This window comes from Setaria italica, chromosome III, assembly GCF_000263155.2.
Source record: "Setaria italica strain Yugu1 chromosome III, Setaria_italica_v2.0, whole genome shotgun sequence".
In the NCBI taxonomy this organism is placed as follows: Eukaryota; Viridiplantae; Streptophyta; class Magnoliopsida; order Poales; family Poaceae; genus Setaria; species Setaria italica.
In genome coordinates, this window is record NC_028452.1 from 23,191,451 (window position 1) to 23,212,712 (window position 21,262).

The following is a 21,262-nucleotide window of genomic DNA, read 5'->3' on the forward strand; positions in this document are numbered from 1 at the left end:
TTGTGAGAATCATACTACTAATTTGACTCGATTACTTTCCAGGTTCGAAACGACCTGCTTCCGAAAGTTACACTCTGGAAGGAGATTCCACAACATCTCGCAGATGTTTAAAATGATGCCTTACATCTGCTAGCAAAAAGCCAAAAATACATGGCGAACAAGTGGAGTAAAGAACAAACAATTAGATTCCAACGTTGTGCAGTTACAATATGTACACTCGTTTCCAATTGCCAGGCACGCTACATCATCTGGATAATTTATAAACAAAATTGAACAGCGCACGCAGAAAAGAACATGACGCCTCTTCTTTCAGCTGATCTTTTTTCTGTAAACCTGAGACAGCAGCCATACACTCAACAAAAGAATGCCTTTGCCTATGGAGAAACCAATATCTTTCTCCGTGTTTCTAACCTTTGATGATGTTGTCAGTGTTCGGAGCAGAGACCATCATGCCAGCCATGATATCCGGATGGCCCCACTCCCAAGCAGTTAGTGTTCAGACACCATCAAGCCAACCAAAGATAACTTGAGGTCCCGTTTCCAGATCCTGCATATGTGCCAGCCAAGCTGCAACACCACAATCCTCCCAAGTGGCCAATCCTTGTGTTTCCATCCTCTCAAAAAATAAAAGCATCAAACGGATGGGGAAGCTGTGAGGGTGGATTGACAGTGGCACCTAAAAACCCCAGACAGGTGCTACTCATCTTTGGTGAAAGATGGCCTTGCTCTAGATGCAACTGCCAACTGATGCAAAAGTTGCTCCTCGCCCAATGAACGCACCATATGTAGCTCCCAATAAGCTTACCAGTAATCATCTGAGTGTCCATACCAACGTGAGCGTGATCCTCTGCTTGACTGCCACTGGCGTGGATTAAAGCCTCTGTTGCTGTAGTTTTGTTCAGGTGACCTATGCATACTCCTGGACTTAGATACTCTCTTACTAGCTTTTCTTACATCCTCTTCGAAGTCATAATCTTGACGCTGAAAAATTCAAACAGGACAGGCTTCAAAACTAATCCGTTTATCCAAGTGACAAAAACAAAGCAAACAGCATAAGACTTACATTGAAACTATAATGAGTCCGAAATAACGGCTATTAATAAGTAAGAAAAAGAAAAGTCTAAAATACCCATGGTCATTTTGTAGACAGAGGAAAACCTAGTGATAGAGCATTAGAGCACAAGTTGAGGTACCTAAGGTCATGGATTCAAGTACACAAACTCCTTCAAATCACACAAAAAAAATGCAGCTCCTGCAACATACTCTAGTTTTTTTTGCTAGGTTGTTATTAGTCTGTGACTCTGTGCCCAGTAGCATGAGAAATCCCGCAAGTCCCTGCTGATAGCAGATTTATCCTTTACGCCTATTATTTCCAGCAGAATATTTACACAGCAATTGCTACTCGATAAAATGAGCTTTAAGTTATCATAATCCCAATTTCCTCCAACCATGGAAATAACTAATTCAAGACAACATTACTACTAGTTGGTAATTATTGCTAACAGCAAGGATTTGACTTTGCATTTTACCTTGTCTGGGTCCGAAAGAACATTATAAGCCTCCCCGATTGCTTTGAACAGATGATCCGCATCTGCATAAACTTCCTTGACAACATCCCTCCAAAATCCATCGTCAGTATTCTCATTCCTTACTAGAAATTGAGCAGCCTGCACGTCAAAGCAGTGTTAAAAGCAAAGCTCTATATTGTAAAATCGATACGAGATCGTCAAAAGCAATGAGGACCTTGTCTGGGTGATGTCTCAATGCAGCTTTCCGGTATGCCTTCTTGATATCTGCTGCAGAGCAGGATGACTCCACTCCCCTGATAAGGAAAAGAATAATTAGCAATTAAGTTTATCTCCACTCAATACCAGCTAAATAGGATCTGCCTATGTCAGGATAAGGCACCAGAAGTTAATAGTAGTAGAATATCAATGAAACAATATTGATCACCATGTGATGACCTGAGTACTTCACAACATGAAACAGTTCACAATGGTCATAAAAAGATAAAACTTAACTCTCTTAAACATTTGTGAGATACTAGATGAAATTCTTAGCAACATGTACAAACAACAATTATCGATTTTCTCAATCCTAATGTAGTTACCGCTGCATCTCAATAAACAAATAAATGCAGCTACTAATGTTCCCCCATTTCAAACACTTCAACTATCTCGGAAAATTGGAATGCAATTTCTACGATAAATAATAATCATGCATGACAAAATAATCAACTACTTTATTACTCCTGTTCCCAATCACTAGTCGTTTTAGTTTTGTCCTATGTCAAAAAACTTGTCTAACTATGACCAAATTTATACAAAAATATATTAACATCTACAATATCAAATAAATACATAACCAATATATATTATATGGTGTATCTAATGAAAGTAGTTTGATGTTATAAATATTTGTGTATTTTTCTATAAACTTGGTCAAAGTTAGAGAAGTTTGACTTAGGCCAAAACTAACATGACTTATAATTTGGGGCAGTAGCAGTGAACAACTATGTTTGTACCACTCTTGTGCTCCTATTGAAAAGTAAGTCGTACTTGCTGCAAAATCCAGAAACGCTATGTCGCTATCTCAGGATAACATATTTAATGCATTCTACACGTTCCAAATAATGACATTTTTCAGCCAATTTCAATTCATTTATTGTGAAACAAATATTATTGCAAAACACAAATATATGCCTTAAAGGGCCACTGAGCAAAGCGCATTCAATACTAGCAGGCAATATAGCAAGCCGCATTCTTTTATTATCTGGATAAGTGATAAATTGATAACCACAGGTGAAAATCACATGCAGGGATAAGCATTAACAGCTTTCAAGGAATACAAACATTCAGGTTAACCAGGAACAAGTTAGGGCAAAGAAAACCTTACTAGAGTAACAAAAAGGTAAAACTATTTTGGAAAACTTACAAGATTAAATACAAATTCAGGGGAGTATCCTTTTTTGCTTCATCCTCTATGGATGAAAGCCGCGCGCGTGCTTGCTTGAGATCACTGTGCTTGTTAAAAAATTTTGGTGATACTCCAGACACATTGACTTTCTTCTCAAGAAGCAAGATTAGCTTCCTTACATCATTAGCAGCTTGTCCATAATCCCTTATCATCTCGTATAAGGTGGCTCGCCTTGAAATTGCCTGAATTATATATATTATGTAAGGTCTGAGAACAAGATGTCACGCTTAAACAGCTGGCACACATGTCCCAACATTCCTCCTATACATGCAAATTCATGCAAAATGACATGCTTCTAAATAGAAGAGGTCCAGCAATATACCTTTGGATAACTTGTATCAAGAACCATGGCAAGTGAACAATCTGCTATCGCATCAGTAACTTGACCCAGTGCTTGGTATGCAGCTGCACGATTGCAAAAACAGACAGCTGAAAACGGGCGTGATTCACTATTGCATGCCAAAGCCGCCGAATACTGTTCCACAGCATCTGAATATTTTCCAGCTTGAAATAATTCATTTCCAGCAGCCTAAGGATTAGAAGGTAACAATAGATTAGTGATGCTAGTTCCATCAAAAGGGAAATTGGTATTTTTGGCACTGCAAAGATACACGTTAGGATTTGTCACGCATGGATATGTGAATCATGGGTAGGGATGGGAACGGGTCAGGTCACGTACGGGTAGAGCAAATACACGCCCAATAGAATACCCATACCATCTCACCACACCCGTACCCGAGATACCTAATGGGTGAGAAATTGTACCCATGCCCGCTGGGTCTCTGGTACCCGCCGGATCTGCTCATGTCACAGCAAAAAACACATCCATCTAGCAACTAGCATTCAAGGAATCAAGCAGAGTACAATCAATCAGATCAAGAATTCAAGCAAATTAGAATTAATGCCATGATGTGGATTGCCAAGCTATATCTATCTCATGGATATGTGAACCAAGGATTCATGGGGCCACATGTCAGTGAGAAAGGAGAGGGAAATCCTGAATGGACCTCAATGGAGTGGAAAGTCTCAATTTTCAAGGTTATCTAATTTCAAGATTATTCCGTGATTTTGTACTAAACATGAAAAATAAACAGATGTTTAGTTATCATTTTTTTCTGTTTTTAAGCAATGTGTGCTGTCTGTCACCTGCACATACCACACTGGAAAATAGAAGAGTAGCACAAAGGCCAACATGTTCCCAGTTTAGAGCCAAACTTAACAATCAAGGTAACTCGGGACGTGCTAGTCCACTTGAAGAGAACAATAGCTTGGAAATTCTGCAACGTCCCGTGACGTGAAGATATGCCATATGCTAGGGTATTTTACCATTTTTGGATCTAACACATGCTAGTTCTCAATTTCCATAAGAAGGTAATTCTTGGAATACACATGGACATCAACAAGAGACAAAACAACAGCATAAAATTACATGAATGAGAAGTATTAGATATGATGAACACATATCACCAACTTCCTGCTAGTGCTACTCAGTAAGAGGATGCACAGAGATATTAAGGCATACCTTAAGGGAAAGTAGTTGTCTTATAGTTGCTGACAATGATGACAAACGTTCTTGATATAAGCTCTCGTCACTGTGTGAGTTGCACCATTCAAAAGTTAAACATCACAAGACACAAGACACCAAAACAGAGGAAATTTAAAGAATATGACAAATATACCTTTCTTTGACAGGTGTGACTTGCTCATGTTTCTTTAACAAATCAAGAGCTTCATCAAACTTGCCTGAATGGAAATAAGCCTTGCAAATAAGGTAGGGCCGCCAATGCCTTCCAGAGAATTGTGTCTTTTCAGAGACACTGGAACTCTTTGGTTCTCCATTAGCATTGAATAAAACTGAATTTCTTTCAGCCGGATTTACAGATTCCTGACATAGTTGAATCACTTCTTCGTATCTTCGTAGCTGTTTGGTGCAGAGATGATATTAGTAACAAGAAATAAATATATGAGGGCAAAACAAGACATCACCTGAACATTTGGTAGCATATACACTCTTAACAATTCATGGAAGAAGCAGAAAAAAAAAAGGAATACAGACCATCAGCAGTGCCTCAGCTTTCATCTCCTTGAGGCTATCCCAATGTGGACTTATGTGCAATGCATTGGAGATCAATTCTAAGGCTGTTGTTGCTTCAGGAGATGTTCTTTTCTCAAGAAGTCCCTTGCACTGGGATGCCCACTCTGTCACTCTCTGCAGAAATGATAAATGCACGTGAATGTAGTAGTAATGATAAAACCTCATTTGTGGAGAATACATTTGAGATTAAATGAACTAGAGATACTAAGGACACAATAATGGAACAGAACACATATATAATATAACCACGAATAGAATATATGAAGTATTGAGCACAAACTAATAGCCAGGCACAATCATAGAAGCCCCTTTTTTTATACAGTGACACAAAATCAATAGAAACAATCTAAATTTGGGTACGTACTCCACGGAAACTTCTGCATCTATAGGTCCTTCTGGGAAAAAGATGTCAGCGAAAGTTCAAATATTGCTGGCACAAACTAAATGTTAACTGTGGAACTTGAAAGTTATTTTTAAAGAAGAATATGTGTTGATTTTATGCCTGAAGTGAACTAGTTCACCTGATTGTACCTAGCAATAGGTTTATACTAGATTGAAACCAAAATAAGAGAAGTGCATCAAGTCAAGGTACACGATAACTCCATAAGCTGTATAGCAGGAAGAATGACCAGCTTCGATGAGCTAATAGATCACAGCAATAAAGTTTGTAGTTTTTTTTAAAAAAAACTGTATAGAAACTATGGGCGATTCAGTTAGGATATTTTTAACAGGTTGAATTGAATGCAAAGGGTAACAGGAAATCCAAGTGCAGCTGCAGTAATGTCCTGAATTATTTACAATAAATTCATGTGTCATGAATGCAACAGTGCATACAGAGATAATTTAACCATGCTGAAGAATTCAATCTCAATCATGCTCCTAAGGATGAGCATCTTAAACAAATGTATACAAAACCCCAATGATCCTGTTATTAGAATTATTGAGAATATCAAGGCCACATGATAACATATGCCTTGGTCTGTGGAATTGCTTTTTTTAAATTTTGTGGATTGTTGGAATGAATTCTGTTGCTAAAACAGAATATTTAATTTTTCCAAATGCGATGAGCATTTGCTTTGGAGTCTGTTACATGAGCAATAGATGTTCTTCCACACCTGATTACATAACCATCAGCATACCTACTTCCCCTAAGTTACGTTATCATATTACTCCTGCTATGAGGAAATGAATGCCAAATTGAGCCAGCTTACCAGGAAGGTATGCATGAAAGAAAGATAACACAAGGATTAACAATGCAACAGATCTCATTTGATGCGCCTATTGCCATCAACTGTTATGATGTAAAGGGCTAGTCAACTGAGAACCGATCCTTTCTATGTAAAGTGACATGAAGAATCACATTATACATGTATCTTACCCAATTTTTTACCAAGTCAATATTTATCTCAAAAGGACTTGTGGCAAATCTAATAACCAATGGAAGAATAATCACCCCACATCACAATAGTACCAGAAGGATTCAAATAAATGCAAACATAAACTAGGTCTCCTTGCATCATTACTAGAGTATAGTAGTCTTTCTTTTCATAACCTACTAATTGGCTAATTCAGAGTTTCATGCTAGTGCCAAATTATAGTTCCTTGCAAGTTAAGCTCTGCAAGTGTTCAGATACCCTCTTGCATCTGCATCCATTACCTCCAGATAGAACCAAATTGCTAACCGGTCCCTCAACCTACCACGTAAGGCAACAGACTACTTCCTCCGATCACAAATATAAGTCCATCTACATTTGTCCTAAGTTAATCTTTTTTACCTTTGACTATATATACCTAGATTTTTATATAGATCGACAATACAAGATCGTTAGTAGATTCATTTTGAAAAAATAAAATCATAATATATAACTCTTTTAAGAAATATGTATTTACAGGTATTACTAGTCCATGTCATATTGGAGCTTACGTGGATGCCATAGTGGAGTCATATGGAGTTATATTTGCAATGGGGGGAAGCACATATGTAGTTCTGTGAGGCATTACTATTTCAAAAGTACTGAATAATTTTGGGAACTAAATAAACAACTAATAAGTCTTTCTAACTAAAAACAATTGCATTGCATACTTACTACGTACTATGATTTATGGATTCTAGAACATAGAGAAAATCAATTCAAATTTAACAAAAAAAAAGATGGAATGTAAAAAATAAAAATAGTGAATATTAGATGTGTCTGCTATAAACAAAAAGGACAAGATAGAAGATACCTTGACTTTTTCCAAACCATCAGAAGCTTCAGTAAACATTTTGGGGTCAGAACTCGAAGTGTTACTGTTCAAACAGGACATGTAGTTCCTTGAGGCATCTTCAAGATTGCCTAATGCAAGGTAGCAACTGTATTTACACAGATAAAAAAGGTAAACTTAATAGCCATTTAAGGAGGAAAGAAGACGATCACAGAAAATATATGCAATTGAAGTTGCAGAGTCAACAATCCCTGCCAAATCAACAGGTGCAATACAAGATATTCCTAATAGAAACATTTTTCAGTACAATACAGTTTTGTTCATTTCAAATATAGCATGGTTATGTTCAAGCCGAAATTGAAGCACAATGGTGCTCAAACATCTACAATTTCCCAGATAAGCATATAGTTGAAAACATTGATAAGCCATCACGGTGCCTTACACTACTTGGAACATAACAGACTGTTCTCAGACATACTATGCTTGCGATCACTGAACTGGCCATACTCACAAATTGAAAAGAACACCTATATACAACAAAAAGAAGAAAAAGTTGAATTGAGGATAACAAAAGCCTTACTTTGCAGCTCTAACTTTAGCCTTAAGAAAGCTGGGGTCAATTGACATAGCAGTCAAACAATCCTGAAGCGCTTCCCGCATCATGCCAAGTGACATCCTTGTTGCTGCACGGTTGCTATAACACAGCATCAATGCACGGGAGCAGCGTCCAGAAGTGCCATGATGGGAAATAGAGTTTATTCCACGGGTATAATAATCCTCTGCGGTAGCAAAGTGGCCATTTGCATAGGCTTTATTTCCACTGGAACAAATGAAACAAGCAGGCTACGTTACATCAAACCTTGAGCAATCACAAGAACAAATTATATACTACCTCCGTTTTTGTATGTTTGATGTTAGGACAGCATGGTTAGCTTATTTTTGAACTAATTCTGCTGTCCTAACATCAAATATATAAAACAGGAGGTAGTGTGAGCCATGAACATTGAGAAATTAAGATAGCATTAAACATGTTCACACAAACCTAGTACGCCAGGTTTCACAGGTCTCCAAGGCTGCAGAAGTAGAAGAATCTCCTGTTGCTTGCTCTTTCAATGAGTCTTCATTTCTACTTGTTTCATGGAAAACTTGCATGCCCTTCGTATCTTGTGAAGATTTTGGCTGTACAAAGGAATTGGTAGTTGAAGACTTAGGTGCTGGAGTGCCCTTTGTTCTCAACTTCCTTCTTGTGTTACGTCTTTGTGCTGATGCGGAAATTTGAGGAGATGACGAAGCGCCAAAGCTAAAGTTCAGCCCACTAAAATTTGAAGAGCTTGATTGCAAAGCAACAGCTTCACCAAAATTATGCTGAGTTCTGTAGGCATTCTCATCACAGGCTTGCCCATTAACATTGTACCCATAACCATCAGCACAAGCTTCTGTTGTTCCAGTTTTATGTTCACCATTTAAGCAAATATTGACGTTAGTGAAAGAATGTTGCGATGCATTACTTAAATCTCCTTCAAAACTAGAAAAGATGCTCCCAAAATTGCTCTCAGATGCATCTACATTCGGTTCTCTACCTTCATTTGCAAACACCGGAGGGTCAGCATCAATAACCAAGTGCTCAGTTGCAGAAATTAGATCATCTGCACAACTGGAGTTCCAGTTAGAGATACCACTATCACCTATGTGAACAGACTGATCCGAAGCCACATATGCCTCTGTTGACACACGTTCAGTTTCTGCCGGATAAGGAGAACAATCCATTGGTGAATATTCACCTGCTAAATCTCCATTGGTACAGGGTTCCTTAGAAGCAGCATGATGGACTTGAGCATGTTGCTTTAGCCTAGTTGGTCTTTTATTTTTCCTTTTGCTTTTATGTACTTCTTTTTTATCCCTGTATGCAGACTTTATGCTGTCTAAACCAAATAAGGTCTCTCTGGAACACCCAGGTAAATCCTGTTTGACAACACAAGGATCATCAGGAGCAGTTTCTCCTTCTGCATTCATGGTTCCAAAACTGAAGGCAGGCACTGTATTCTCAAAAGTAGAGAAACTAGATGAACAATTCAAATTTGCAAATGGGTGAGACTCCTGTTTGGGTCGGGGAACAGCGCCATATCCTGTAGAAGCATCTGCTTTGCTTTGAAACAAAAATTCAGGAGCTGCAGAATCATTCAATTTAGTGCATCCTAGCGGAGGCCCTTCCCTGTTGATGTTCAATTTCTTGATTTCATCATGTAGTGTGTATTGCGCAGCTCCTTCAGAAGGAGCGGCAGCATTGCTGCCTCTACCAAAAACAAAGCTACTTCTCCCGCATCCTTGATTACTATTTGCCTCAGAATATGTAGATTTACTAATATTCTCATCAATAAAGTTTCTTCCCTCCTCCTTTGGTTGAGAGAATAAATTAGTTTGAAAACTAGTGGATGGTGTGCTTGCAGCCTGGGCAGAAGAAAAGCTAGAAACATTACTTCCAAATACAAATCCTTCTGGTGGTCGAGTAGCAGTTTCATCTTGCCTGCTCTGAGATGGAATTCCAGATCCTATATTTAACTTTGTCATCTTCTCTGGAATGTTAGTATTTGCATCATTGACAAAATTACTTCCATCATCCATGGCTACGCTTGCAGAGTGCGAAACGGAGCTCCGGGTTCCATTTCTTCCGAATAATGCCTCTGGTGGACAATTAGCACCATCACTTTCCATGCTCTGCGACATGACTCCACCTCTTGCACTCAAATCTGATGTCTTCTCTGGTGGCAAACTGTCTGCAGCATTAGCTGAACTATAAGCATTGCTATTTGCTGTAGAGAGAAAATCACTGTTTGAACTAGAAGCGTTGCTGTTTGCAGAGAAGAATTCACTGCTCCTATCTGAAGTGCTGCTTGCTTCCTTCCCAAAAACAGCACCTGGTGCTCCTCTACTCCCAAATGTAAACACTTCGGGTTGATGATTACCACCAGCACTTTTCATGTCATCCAAGGGTATGTCACTTCCTATGTTCAACCGTGTTATCTTCTCCTGAAGCACACCTTCATCATCCAAACCATTAACAGCAGTGGATGAACTCATATTGGCATCAGATGCAACATTGTTTGTACTATCCAGATGGATGCTTGTTGCAGTGCTTCCAAATGTGAAAGCTGTTGGTGCCCCATTATTATGTTCGATCCCCCTTCCCCTGGAAGGTGCTTGATCACCTATATTGAACTGTGTCGACTTCTCAGGCATAGCTTTGGCATCAGTAGCCTGAACTGAGGTAGGAGCATATGAATGTGCACCAGGGGCAGCAGTGTTCCCACTATCAGCAAAACTCCCAGCTCCGTTACCTCCAAACACAAGTGATTTTGGCACACCATTAGCAATGTCACCCTTCTCACTCTGAAAGGGTGCTCCACAGCCTAAATTCAACTGTGTCAGCTTCTCCGGGAGCACATTAACTCCGCTGTTAGAAACCAAACCAGATATATCAACACCGAATACAGAACTCCCATCCTTCTGATCCTTCCCCTGACTAAAACCAACGCCAACCTCCCCCGTTGGGCGCAGGTTCAGCTTCTCCATCTTATCAAGCAGCTTTGACGAAGTAGGCAGCCCCTCCTCAAAGCGTGGCAGGCTCTCCCTCACGCCCCCAAACACGAAGGGAGCCTCACTGGGTGAAGCCACCGGCTCCGGAGGCTGCTGGCTCACCGACGGAGCAGCACCGAACACAAAGCCCCCGGTCTGACCATTCCCGAATCCCGCACCACCTCCGCCGAGCCCGCCAATCCCGTCCTGCCTCGGGCCATCTGTACCGCCGCCGCCAAACGGGTTCCACGACCCCGCGGGGGCCTGCGGGGCGCGGGAGCGGGAGGAGGCGGGCGGGTGGCGCCGCTTTGCCAGGCGCGGCGCGCGGCGCGAAGGCGGCGGCGCCCCGGCGGAGGGCTCCGCGCCCGGCGGCGCGAGGCCGAGCCCTAGGCCCGGGTTCGCCATGTGGGCCGCCGCCGCCAGCTCGGGCCCGCTAGGGTTTTGGCGCGGCGGGTCGGGCGCTACCGCCGGCGGCATCCCCCGCGGCGGCGAGGCAGCGGCCGGCGGCGCGGGGGCTCTCTGGAAGGGTGGGGAATGGGGGGCGCAGGGGGTGGGGTGGGCGGGCGGGCGTGTCCGACCGATTGATTCGCGAGGAGGGAAGGGCCAAGGGGAGCGGAGCTGCGGAGGTTGCTTCGACAAGGCGGTAAGCCGGCTTGGTTGGGCGAATTCGGAATTTGGAGATGAGCCTTGTGGCCTCTGGTTTGAATTTGACTGCCGTGTGCCCGTGTGCCTGCATTTCAGTTCGTAGATGAGGGGGCTGTTTGGTTTGTTGCCAATTGCAACCAAATTAAAATTTTGGCACGCCATCGCAACTTCTTGTATGCTTGGTTCGCTGCCTAAAGTTGGTGCGCCAATCGGGCCAACGCAGAACAGCGGGAGCACAGGGCAAGAATGCGGGCGAGGAAAATGCTCGCCCAAGATTTGGCTGATGCCAACGTCCCTACGAGCAATCGCGGCAGAAGCGGAGTGAGATCCGGGAAGAAGCTGTATGACTACGGAAACCGAAAATCCTGGTTCAACCATATTTAAACGCTAATATATTTGAAATGGTTTATTTAATTAAAATCCAATTACATATTTATAATCCTTGCAATTAAATCTACCAAAGGAGATATCACTTGGCTATATTTCGATAAAAAAATAACAATGATATGTAGACCCCATACGTTGTACTCAATATTTTGACAAGTTTTGGCATGGCTACAATCCAAACATATATTTTAGTGTTGCCCACACTTTGGTCATGCCGACTTTGAACGTGGAGTCTGCCGCACGTTCCAGAGTTTGCACCGCAAGAGCAATGGACAACAGCATCTGCTAATGCCGGAGTGCATGGGAATTGATAAGGCTGGTATTTAGTTGATGATAGCTGCACTTTTGTCACGTTTAGTATGTCAAGCAAATTTGGCAGGCGTATTGGCTTTGTTCTCATGCTTAATTTGTTATTGTTAGTATAATAATTTGTAGCAGCACCACGGCGTGGCAATATGTCAATATGATTTGCGAAACATGATCTATGGTCCAAATTACTACGACGCCACAAGGAATTGACACATATATTGTATGAGGCATTGTTTGGAACTCTACCTCTCATTATATTAGCACTTGTCGGTGCAGAATCTGGCCGACCAGTAAATATAAGTAGTTTCGCCGTATGTTAGATCGGATATGGCGTAGCACACAATGACACAGGATTTATACTGGTTCGGCGGTCGGTCGACTGTATTCCTAAGCCCAGGTACTCGAAGTTTGCAGTGGGGTACAAACGAGTGAGGAATGAGAAGGGGGTTCGAGGCCCGGTCATGCTCTGGTTCGAGTGGAGGAGAGTGACGAGGGCTCGAACGTGCGCTAAGTGCTGGAGAGAGTGTTTGAGTGCGTATGAGCATCAGAGTGTCTCGAGAGAGCCAGAGAGTCTTCGATCGATCGAGGGAGAGAGTGCGCCCCCCCTTTATAGTTTAAGGGGACGGCCTTACAAGTTAGAGAGAGAGAGAGAAAGAGTGTATGGGCGCTGCCTAGTCCTGTTGTTACCCACATCGCCGGGTACGGTATGGCCATCGCCCTCCATCCCTGTTCATGCTCCGTTGTGACGGGCAGGTAGCACAGTGTCTGCCTGACATGGTACGGTGGCACTATGCGGTCCGTGCGCAGGGCGTGACGGGGTACGGTCTTCTGTACGGTAGTTGACATGAGTGTCTTTCCTTATCCGTTTCACCTACTCCCCGGGCCCATACCGAGCTGGCGTTCCCGGTCGGTCGGCCCGGTCGGCCCGACCGTGTTGGTCGGGGGAGCGGTGTGAGTCAGTCCGGTATATCCCGGTCAAGAGAGCTCGGTCGGAGTCAGACTATGGCCTAGCGTTGCATATCTGGGCCGACCCAGGCGTGCATTATCGCTACGCCTCTCGTTGAGCCAGGCGTTGTGGGAAAGCAGGCCCATTGGGGACCTCGGGTTTATGGACCCGTCAACAGCCCTCGAGCTCCTTTGGAGCTTTTCTGAAGCCGTGAAGGGGCTGTTGGATTTTGATCGGCAGATTGCTGCCTTGTCAGGATGGACATGTAGGAGTGCCATTCGGCTTCGTTTTGAGCCGCATGTGAACACTAGCTCTGGATTCCCGACAATAAGGATAAGCTTCACGCGAATATCGTACCATCGCCTCGTGCCCTGGTACCTTTATTGCGCAGTCACGCACGCGTACTGTAACGCTCCTGGAAGGTAGCCGGCGGCCCGGCTATAAATAGGACTGCTTTCGCATCTGGAGTCTTCATGGCTCGAGTTATAGCGCTGGTTGGCTTGAGGCTTTTGCTCTTCACTAGGGGTAGCTTCGGCTACACTTCATGATGCTGGGAGATTTCTCGTAATGGGTGCCCAGATGCTTGTTCCCTTCGCAATCTCTTCGGGCGTGTCCGGAGGCCACGATGCTAGAAGAATTCTCGTAAGGAGAGAGCATCGTGTGTCCCAACCCGGTCTTGTCCCGGTCGCTGCAGAGGGAGGAGAGAACTTTATTCAAGCGCAGCTTTCTTGCATGCGCTCTTTCTTCTCCTACCGCCCCGACACTTCTTGCTCCGAGGTGTAGAGCAGTCCTGAGGCTATTCACGCACGCTTTGTGTGATATTGTAAAAGCCTGGGACTTCTATTTTCTCACGCTTTACGTGATAATGTAAAAGCCTTTTTTAGCTCAATGAAAGATTTCATCGTTATATGTCTCTTGTTCCCATCGCGCCGTGGAGGTGGGTTGTCGTTGGGACTTTGGCGTTTCCCCCCTTTGTTTGCGCTGCTGTGTAGGGTTGCCGAGTAGGATCAGGCGCCCAGCCCTCGAGGAGAGGATTGGTGAAGGTCGCGGAGGTACGCCGAGTAGATATAGGTGCCCAGCCCCCGAGGAGAGGACTGGCAAAGACCGCGGAGGCGCGCCGAGTAGATATAGATGCCTAGACCCCGAGGGTGGGGGACTTTGCTTGTAGTCCGTCTTCTGCCGAGTTCGCGCGAGCGGACCCGGTAGGTCTAGCCCCTGAGCTTGTGGCTGATTGGGGAGTCGGTCAGAGGCTAAATCTTTCCAAGGTCGTGGACTCCTGTGTCCCTACCAGTCGATATGAGGCGATCCCTATTGCGGGTCGGGGCGTCCGTCTGTGCGTGTTCCCGACCGCGACCTGTGTCACCGGTCGGGATTCCCGAGTCGGGATCTGGTGGCCCGAGCCCCCGAGCCCCGTTGGGCTCGGTCGGGGTCGGTCACGTTTTTTCCTGCATCACCCCGTCCGCGGTTTCCGCAACCGGAGGGGTTGAGCTGACACCACTTACCTCGATGGCTCGAGTAGCAGGCTCGGTGAGCTCCTAACGGGCATGTCCGAGTGGAATCCGGGTTCGTCGTCCATGACGGGGTCGGCATAGCCCTCATGTGGCATTCCACTGCTCCTCGACCCGCCTCCCGGCAGATGCCCGAGCCGTCCGACCGACTCGGGTGGCCCGCTGGCCTCTCCTCGATAGAGATTCTGTGGGCATGGCTCGAGGTTAGGATCGAACGAGAAGTTGACATGACCCTATCCGCTTCTGAGCGGGTTGGGCGAAGGCCGCTAGGGCTCATCTGCTTTCCCCCCTGGCTCTGTTTGACGCGAGGCAGCATCGAGTCCTTCATAGACCAGCCTTTGAACCTCGGTCGGTCACGGCTCATTTCGAATGAGCTGACTATTGCTTTGTGATGCGACGCAAAGCAATGAAATGCAATGACCGTATGTACAAGATGAATGTATGAATGAATGTATGCATGCATGGGATGGATGAATGAATCTTCTTGCAATGGGAAACGAAACAGAGGGTTGGTAAAATTACCTCGGTCAGGTTTTTAGGCATCACCCCCTCCGCGGTTTCCGCAACCGAAGGGGTTAAGCTAACGCCGCTTACCTCAACAGCTCGAGTGATAGGATCTGGGAGCTCCTAACGGGCGTGCTCAAGTGGAATTTGGATCCATCATTCATGACGGGATCGACGTAGCCTTCATGTGGTATTCCACTACTCCTAACCCCTCTCAACAAATGCCCGAGCCGTTCGACCGAATCGGGTGGCCCGTTGGCCTCTCCTCGATGGAGATTCTGATGGTGGGCCCCTCCAAACCCTACTCGGGAAGTCGGAGGGTCGTTTAAGTCATGGTCGTGCCCATTTTTGCCTTTTACTGACTTGGCTTCTCGTGCATCCTTGGAGTTGAACTTGGAGACGACCCGAGCGGCACCCAGTCGGAGTGCGGAGGTGCTGGCCCGGCCCTTGGAGGAGTGAGCCGCCCTTGAGGGAGAGCTCGACCAACTCTGCAACGTGGCGCAGGTGGTGGTTGCTGAGGTGCTCAAATCGGGCCTGAGCACTAGCGCGCCTGCCATCGAGCTCGCGGAGATCCCGGACAAGGTTCGGGCGCTCATCTCCGAAGGCGTGTTCTACAGGGCGTCGGGGGTGCTGACGTCGGTGGCGACCCACCACCCCACCCTGAGCTTCAAGGCCATCTGCGAAGGGTACGCCGACGGGTGGAGCGCGGACAAGATCTAGGCGATGGGGGAGAGCTTGGTGCCGCACGCGCAGGCGATTGCCAAGCATACCACCACGCAGTGGGTGATGGAGACTCGCCGCTTAGGGGAGGCTGCAGGCATGGGTCAAGAAGGCGTCGCCAATCCTGATGAAGCGGTGGAGATCGGGTCGGAGCAGAATGTCGTCCCAACCACAACTGAGGCACCTTCGTCCACGCCAACCGCACCGCCAGCCGACGCGATTGGGGGGTAGTAGTAGAATTCTATAGAAGTAGTTAGGTCTTGGTATTATAATGAATTTTGCGGGGCTGAGAGCCCCCGAATGAACAATTTAAGTTCTTTGTGATCGTATTAATTGTGAAGGGGAGCTTGTCCCGCCCGTCCTCTTTTTGCTGTTAAGTAATTCTGCTTTTTGCCCTTTTCCTTTCAAACCTACCTGTTGACCGTAGGCTGCAACTTTTAGAACCCGAGCATGGCCCGCGAGGCTCAGCTGCTCATAACCGTAGGTCATGGTGGGGTTTGTGTCGGCTAGGCACCCTCGGGCCCACCAGAAGACTTGTACGGACCCACTCAAGGGAACGTACCCGAAACTTACTCGAACATGAAGACTATTCTGCAGGACGCGTAGGCTTCATGGACTCCCTGAAGACTAGTCGAGTCAAAAGGAAACTACTCTACCAAGTTAGAGTAGGACTATGTAACATACTCGACTAGGACTCTTATACATAATCCGCCCTATAATCTTGCTCCCCCGACTATATAAGGGCGGGTAGGGACTCCCTCCAAACAACGAAGAACAAGATCAATACAATCTACACACAGAACGTAGGGTATTACGCGATCTAGCAGCCCGAACCTGTCTAAATCATGTTCCTTGCGTCACCATCGACTCCTTGATTCTCGACGACACCCACCACACAAAAGACCACCTTAGGTACTCCCTAGGCAGATTGCCGGTCTAAAACACTGACAGCTAGCGCGACAGGTAGGGGAAGTCGCCGAGTTTCTCCACGCGAGATTGATGGCACCAGTCATCATCAAGTCTACGTTCGCCTTCGAGGCGAGCGCAACCTTCATCTTCGGCTCCTAGCTTTGCATCGCTGACGGTGTTGGATCCTTTCAATGCTGCATCATCGGCAACCAGGAAAAGAAGCGTCTCAACGAAAACTTTCTTCATCAAGAAGCAGAGAATCTCGTCGAGAAAATCCAAAATTTCAATGATTGACTCCTTGATTCTCGATGACACCCACCGCACAAAAGACCACCTTGGGTACTCCCTAGGCGGGTTGCTGCTCTAAAACATTGACTGTTTGATCGGTCAGGAGGCTGAAGCGTAAGTTACTTAGGGTAGTCAGAGGAACGGGACGCCCTTTCGTTCGGCGTGGTGCGTGATTGCATGAAAGTAAGGACGGGGTGGTACGCACTCCCATGAAGCTCCCGAGCGACCCAGGCCGAGAGTGCTCGGGCTGGGGCACTGTAGGAGCGAGTGTCGAATGGAAATGACCATTAAAAATTGAGTTAGGGAAAGAAACAACATAATTGTTCAATGTTCCATGAGTTGGTGAGGATATTGTCATCATTGTCCTTCAGTCGGTAGGCGCCTGGTCCGGTCCTTCTTGTTCTTCTTGCCCTGCCGTGCGGAGGGGCCCTCATCCTGGACCTCATGCATGGCCTTGCCCCTTGTTCTGACCACCACTGAAGACCGCCCCGACCGCCTCCTCGCCAGAGGCGTGGTTTATGGCAATGTCAAGCAGGTCACGGGTGGTACGGGGCTTCAGGCAGCCGAGCTTGTGGACCAGGGTCTTGCAGGTTGTTCCGGAGAGGAACACGCTGATGACATCTGCGTTGACGACATCAGGAAGGGAGTTGCACTGCCTTGAGAACCTGCGGATGTAATCCCGCAGGGACTCATTGGGCTCCTACTTGCAGCTCTTGAGGTCCCAAGAATTCCCGGGACGGCCGTACATCCCCTAGAAGTTCCTGACGAAGACCTTCTTGAGGCCCGCCCAGTCATGGATGTTGTTGGGTAGTAGAAATTCGAGCCATGCCTGGACGAACTCCCCTATGCAGATGGAGAGGTACTGGATAATGAAGTAATCATCATCCGCTCCACCGGCTCAGTAGGCGAGCTGGAAGTCTTCGAGCCATACACCGGGGTTCATCTCCCCCGTGTACTTGGCGATGTTGGTGGGGGCCGAAAGCGTTGTGGGAACGACGCTTTCTGGATGCGGCAACCAAAGGCCCGTAGTCCTAGGCTGTCCAGGTTGGGGCTTCGGTCGCCTCGATCGGCTACCATGCTTGGGGTGCGTCTCCTCGTACTCCTTGACAGGCCAGCTCGGGCCCACGCCGCCTACGCTCGCCGCCATTCGGTGTACGTCGGCGTCGTGCCAAGCCTGGCATCAAGTGTTGATGCTGCTGCGAGCATCACAGTTTAGCCTGAGTAGCTCGTGGACGTGTGGACGCCGTGGAGCAGGTGTCGGGTCAGGCTGCGACGCGACCATGGCGCCCTGTCCTGCTCGAGGCGGCTGTTGTGGTGGTCGGATGGAGTGATTCGACTGGTGCGGCTCCAATGCCCCGGTCAGGCAAGAGGCCGCGTGCCGCTGTCGCAACGCGACGCTCTTCGCCTGCTGGACGGCGACAGTCTCCACCAGTGCCCGGAGGTTTCGGTGGATTGCCTACTCCTGGGGATCGGTGGGCTCGGGAAGGCTGCGCAGTAGCATCGCCGCGGCAACGATGTTCTGACCGGCCCGAGCGAACTGAAGGGGATCATCTCCCCTGGCCAGAATGTTGCGCTAGACCTGGCAGACGTGGCCTCGAGCGCCGCTTGCCAGGTTGCGCGCATGCGGCTTAGAGCACGGCGCTAGGCGCGCCGGCACAAATGGCTGCCGGCTCTACCGCCACTGTCGCAGCTTGTCACCGTGCTCCTGTGCACGCACTAGGGCCTTCGCGTGATGATCTAGGGGGTGTGAGTCTGTTGGGCCCCCACCACCTCCGGTGGATGTCCCGGGGGTCTGCCATAGCGCACTCCCGGGACAGGGGATGCTAGGTGCCATAAAGTCGCTGATGCTAGAGCCGTCGCTCTCGACCTCTTTGTTGTAGAGGTCGTGGAAGGAGGCGGGGGCGTAACCCGTCATCCCCACGAACTCGGATGTGAGAGGGGGGCAGCGTTATGGCCCTCCGAAGCTCCCGCGCGTACACATCCGTGGGGGACGCGAGGCCATAGGAACCGGCCACGTGGCGAGCGCGGCGGAGACAGTGGGGTCCCTCTGAAGAGCTGGCTGAAAGTTTTGAACAGTGATCTACGTCACTCACCGTGGGGTTCGAGCCCAATGCGGACTCAAGGCGGAGCGCGAGCGCCTCGACGTCGAGGTCGTCTAGTGGCTCGAGGTCCGTGGAGGGCGCTCCTCCTCCTGGGGACGTCGGGGTGGGCGCCTCCTCGTGGAGGCGCAGTACACCGAGCTGGCCGGCGACGAAGTCCAAACTCCCGAAGCAGAAGGTCTGGGACGGCGTGGAGATGGGTGGAACCCATACTCGGGGCACGGGAAACTCCAGCGAGCTGAAGCGAATCGTATCGCTCGAGCTCGCCATGCCGAAAGTGGCGGGAAGGTGGGCCATCCAATTACTGAAGATGCGAACGCACAGCATGCTCCCCACGGACGGCGCTAACTATCGGTGCGGAATCTGGCCGACAAAAAAATATAAGTAGTTTCGCCGTGCGTTAGATCGAATATGGCCTAGCACACAATGACACAGGATTTATACTAGTTCGGGCAACGTGCCCTACGTCCAGTTTGAGATTGATCGGTCGACTGTATTCCTGAGCTCAGGTGCTCGAAGTTTGCAGTGGGGGTACAAACGAGTGAGGAATGAGAAGGGGGTGTCTGAGGCCCGATCGTGCTGTGGTCCGAGTGGAGGAGAGTGACGGGAGCTCCAACGTGCGCTAAGTGTTGGAGAGAGTGTTCGAGTGCGTATGAGCATCAGAATGTCTCAAGAGAGCCAGAGAGTCTCCGATCGATCGAGGGAGAGAGTGCGCACCCCCCTTTATAGTTCAAGGGGACGGCCTTACAAGTTAGAGAGAGAGAGAAAGAGTGTATGGGCGCTGCGTAGTCCTGTTGTTGCCCACGTCACCAGGTACAATATGGCCATCGCCCTCCATCCCTGTTCATGCTCCGTTGTGACGGGTAGGTATCACAGTGTTTGCCTGACATGGTACGGCGACACTACGCGGTACGTGTGCAGGGCGTGGCGGGATACGGTCTTCTGTACGGTAGTTGACCTGAGTGCCTTATCCGTTTCACCTACTCCCCGGGCCCATACCAAGCGGGCATCCCTGGTCGGTCGTCCCGATCGGTCCCGACCGTGTCGGTCGGGGGAGCAGTGTGAGTCAGTCCGGCATATCCCCGGTCAGGGGAGCTCGGTCGGAGTCGGACTATGGTTCTAGCCCCGACCAGGCCTCCTGGTTGGTGGCCGGATCATGGTCTCAGCCTAGCGTTGCATATCTGGGCCGACCCGGGCGTGCATTATCGCTGCGTCTCTCGTTGGGCCAGGTGTTGTGGGAAAATGGGCCCATTGGGGACCTAGGGTCTATGGACCCGTTAGTAGCCCCCGAGCCCCTTTGGGGCTTTTTTGAAGCTATGGCTTTTGGATTTTGACCGGTAGGTTGCTGCCTGTCAGGATGGACATACAAGAGCGCTGTTTGGCTTCGTTTTGAGCCGCATGTGAACACTAGCTCTGGATTCCCGACGATATGGATAAGCTTCACGCAGATACCGTACCGTCGCCTTGTGCCTCGGTATCTTTATTGCACAATCACGGGCGCGTACTGTAACGCTTCTGGACGGTAACCGGCAGCCCAACTATCAATAAGACTGCTTCTGCATCTGAAGTCCTTTTGGCTTTGGACGGTAACCGGCAGCCCGACTATCAATAAGACTGCTTCTGCATCTGAAGTCCTTTTGGCTCGAGTTATAGCGCTGGGAAGCACCTATATCATGTAACCACGATCCTTACGTGTCACAATGTCTCTGTGGTGTGTTTTCATCCATTTCCATTGATGTACGCTCGCATTACTTAGGTTATGTTTAGCCCAATTTAGTTTGCTCTGCTTATTTATTCATTCTTAGATTATTCAGGTTTGTTTCGCCTATTAAGTTCATTCACGTACTCCGTAACTCGTAACCTGCCTATTAAGGGGCTGTTTGGAAGCACTTCACTTTAGAAAAACCAACTCCACTCCACCAACTCCACACTTTCCTAGCTCCACTCTAACAACTCCAGAAAAATATGGAGCTGTTGCACGTGTTTGGTTGGAGGCAGTGCTCCAGCTCCAAAAACATGAGCACTTCTTGTGAATAGCCTATTTTACCCTTTGTGAACGGACCCATATGTCTGTCTCTCCTCTCTCTCCTCCCCTTCT

At 47.4% G+C, this 21,262-nt stretch overlaps 1 protein-coding gene across 1 annotated transcript; it reads right to left on the bottom strand.

The window, feature by feature from the left end:
- On the bottom strand, positions 1–11,553 carry LOC101777682. Its single transcript, XM_004962200.3, has 11 exons — positions 8,319–11,553; positions 7,857–8,096; positions 7,298–7,424; positions 5,033–5,185; positions 4,656–4,897; positions 4,499–4,568; positions 3,299–3,505; positions 2,935–3,158; positions 1,744–1,822; positions 1,530–1,667; positions 1–981 (listed from the first exon to the last, which is right to left on the bottom strand). The coding sequence occupies exons 1-11, from the start codon at positions 11,324–11,326 to the stop codon at positions 802–804; spliced, it is 4,668 nt and encodes a 1,555-aa protein (XP_004962257.2). The 5' UTR covers positions 11,327–11,553; the 3' UTR covers positions 1–801.
- Positions 11,554–21,262: the final 9,709 nt, after the last annotated feature.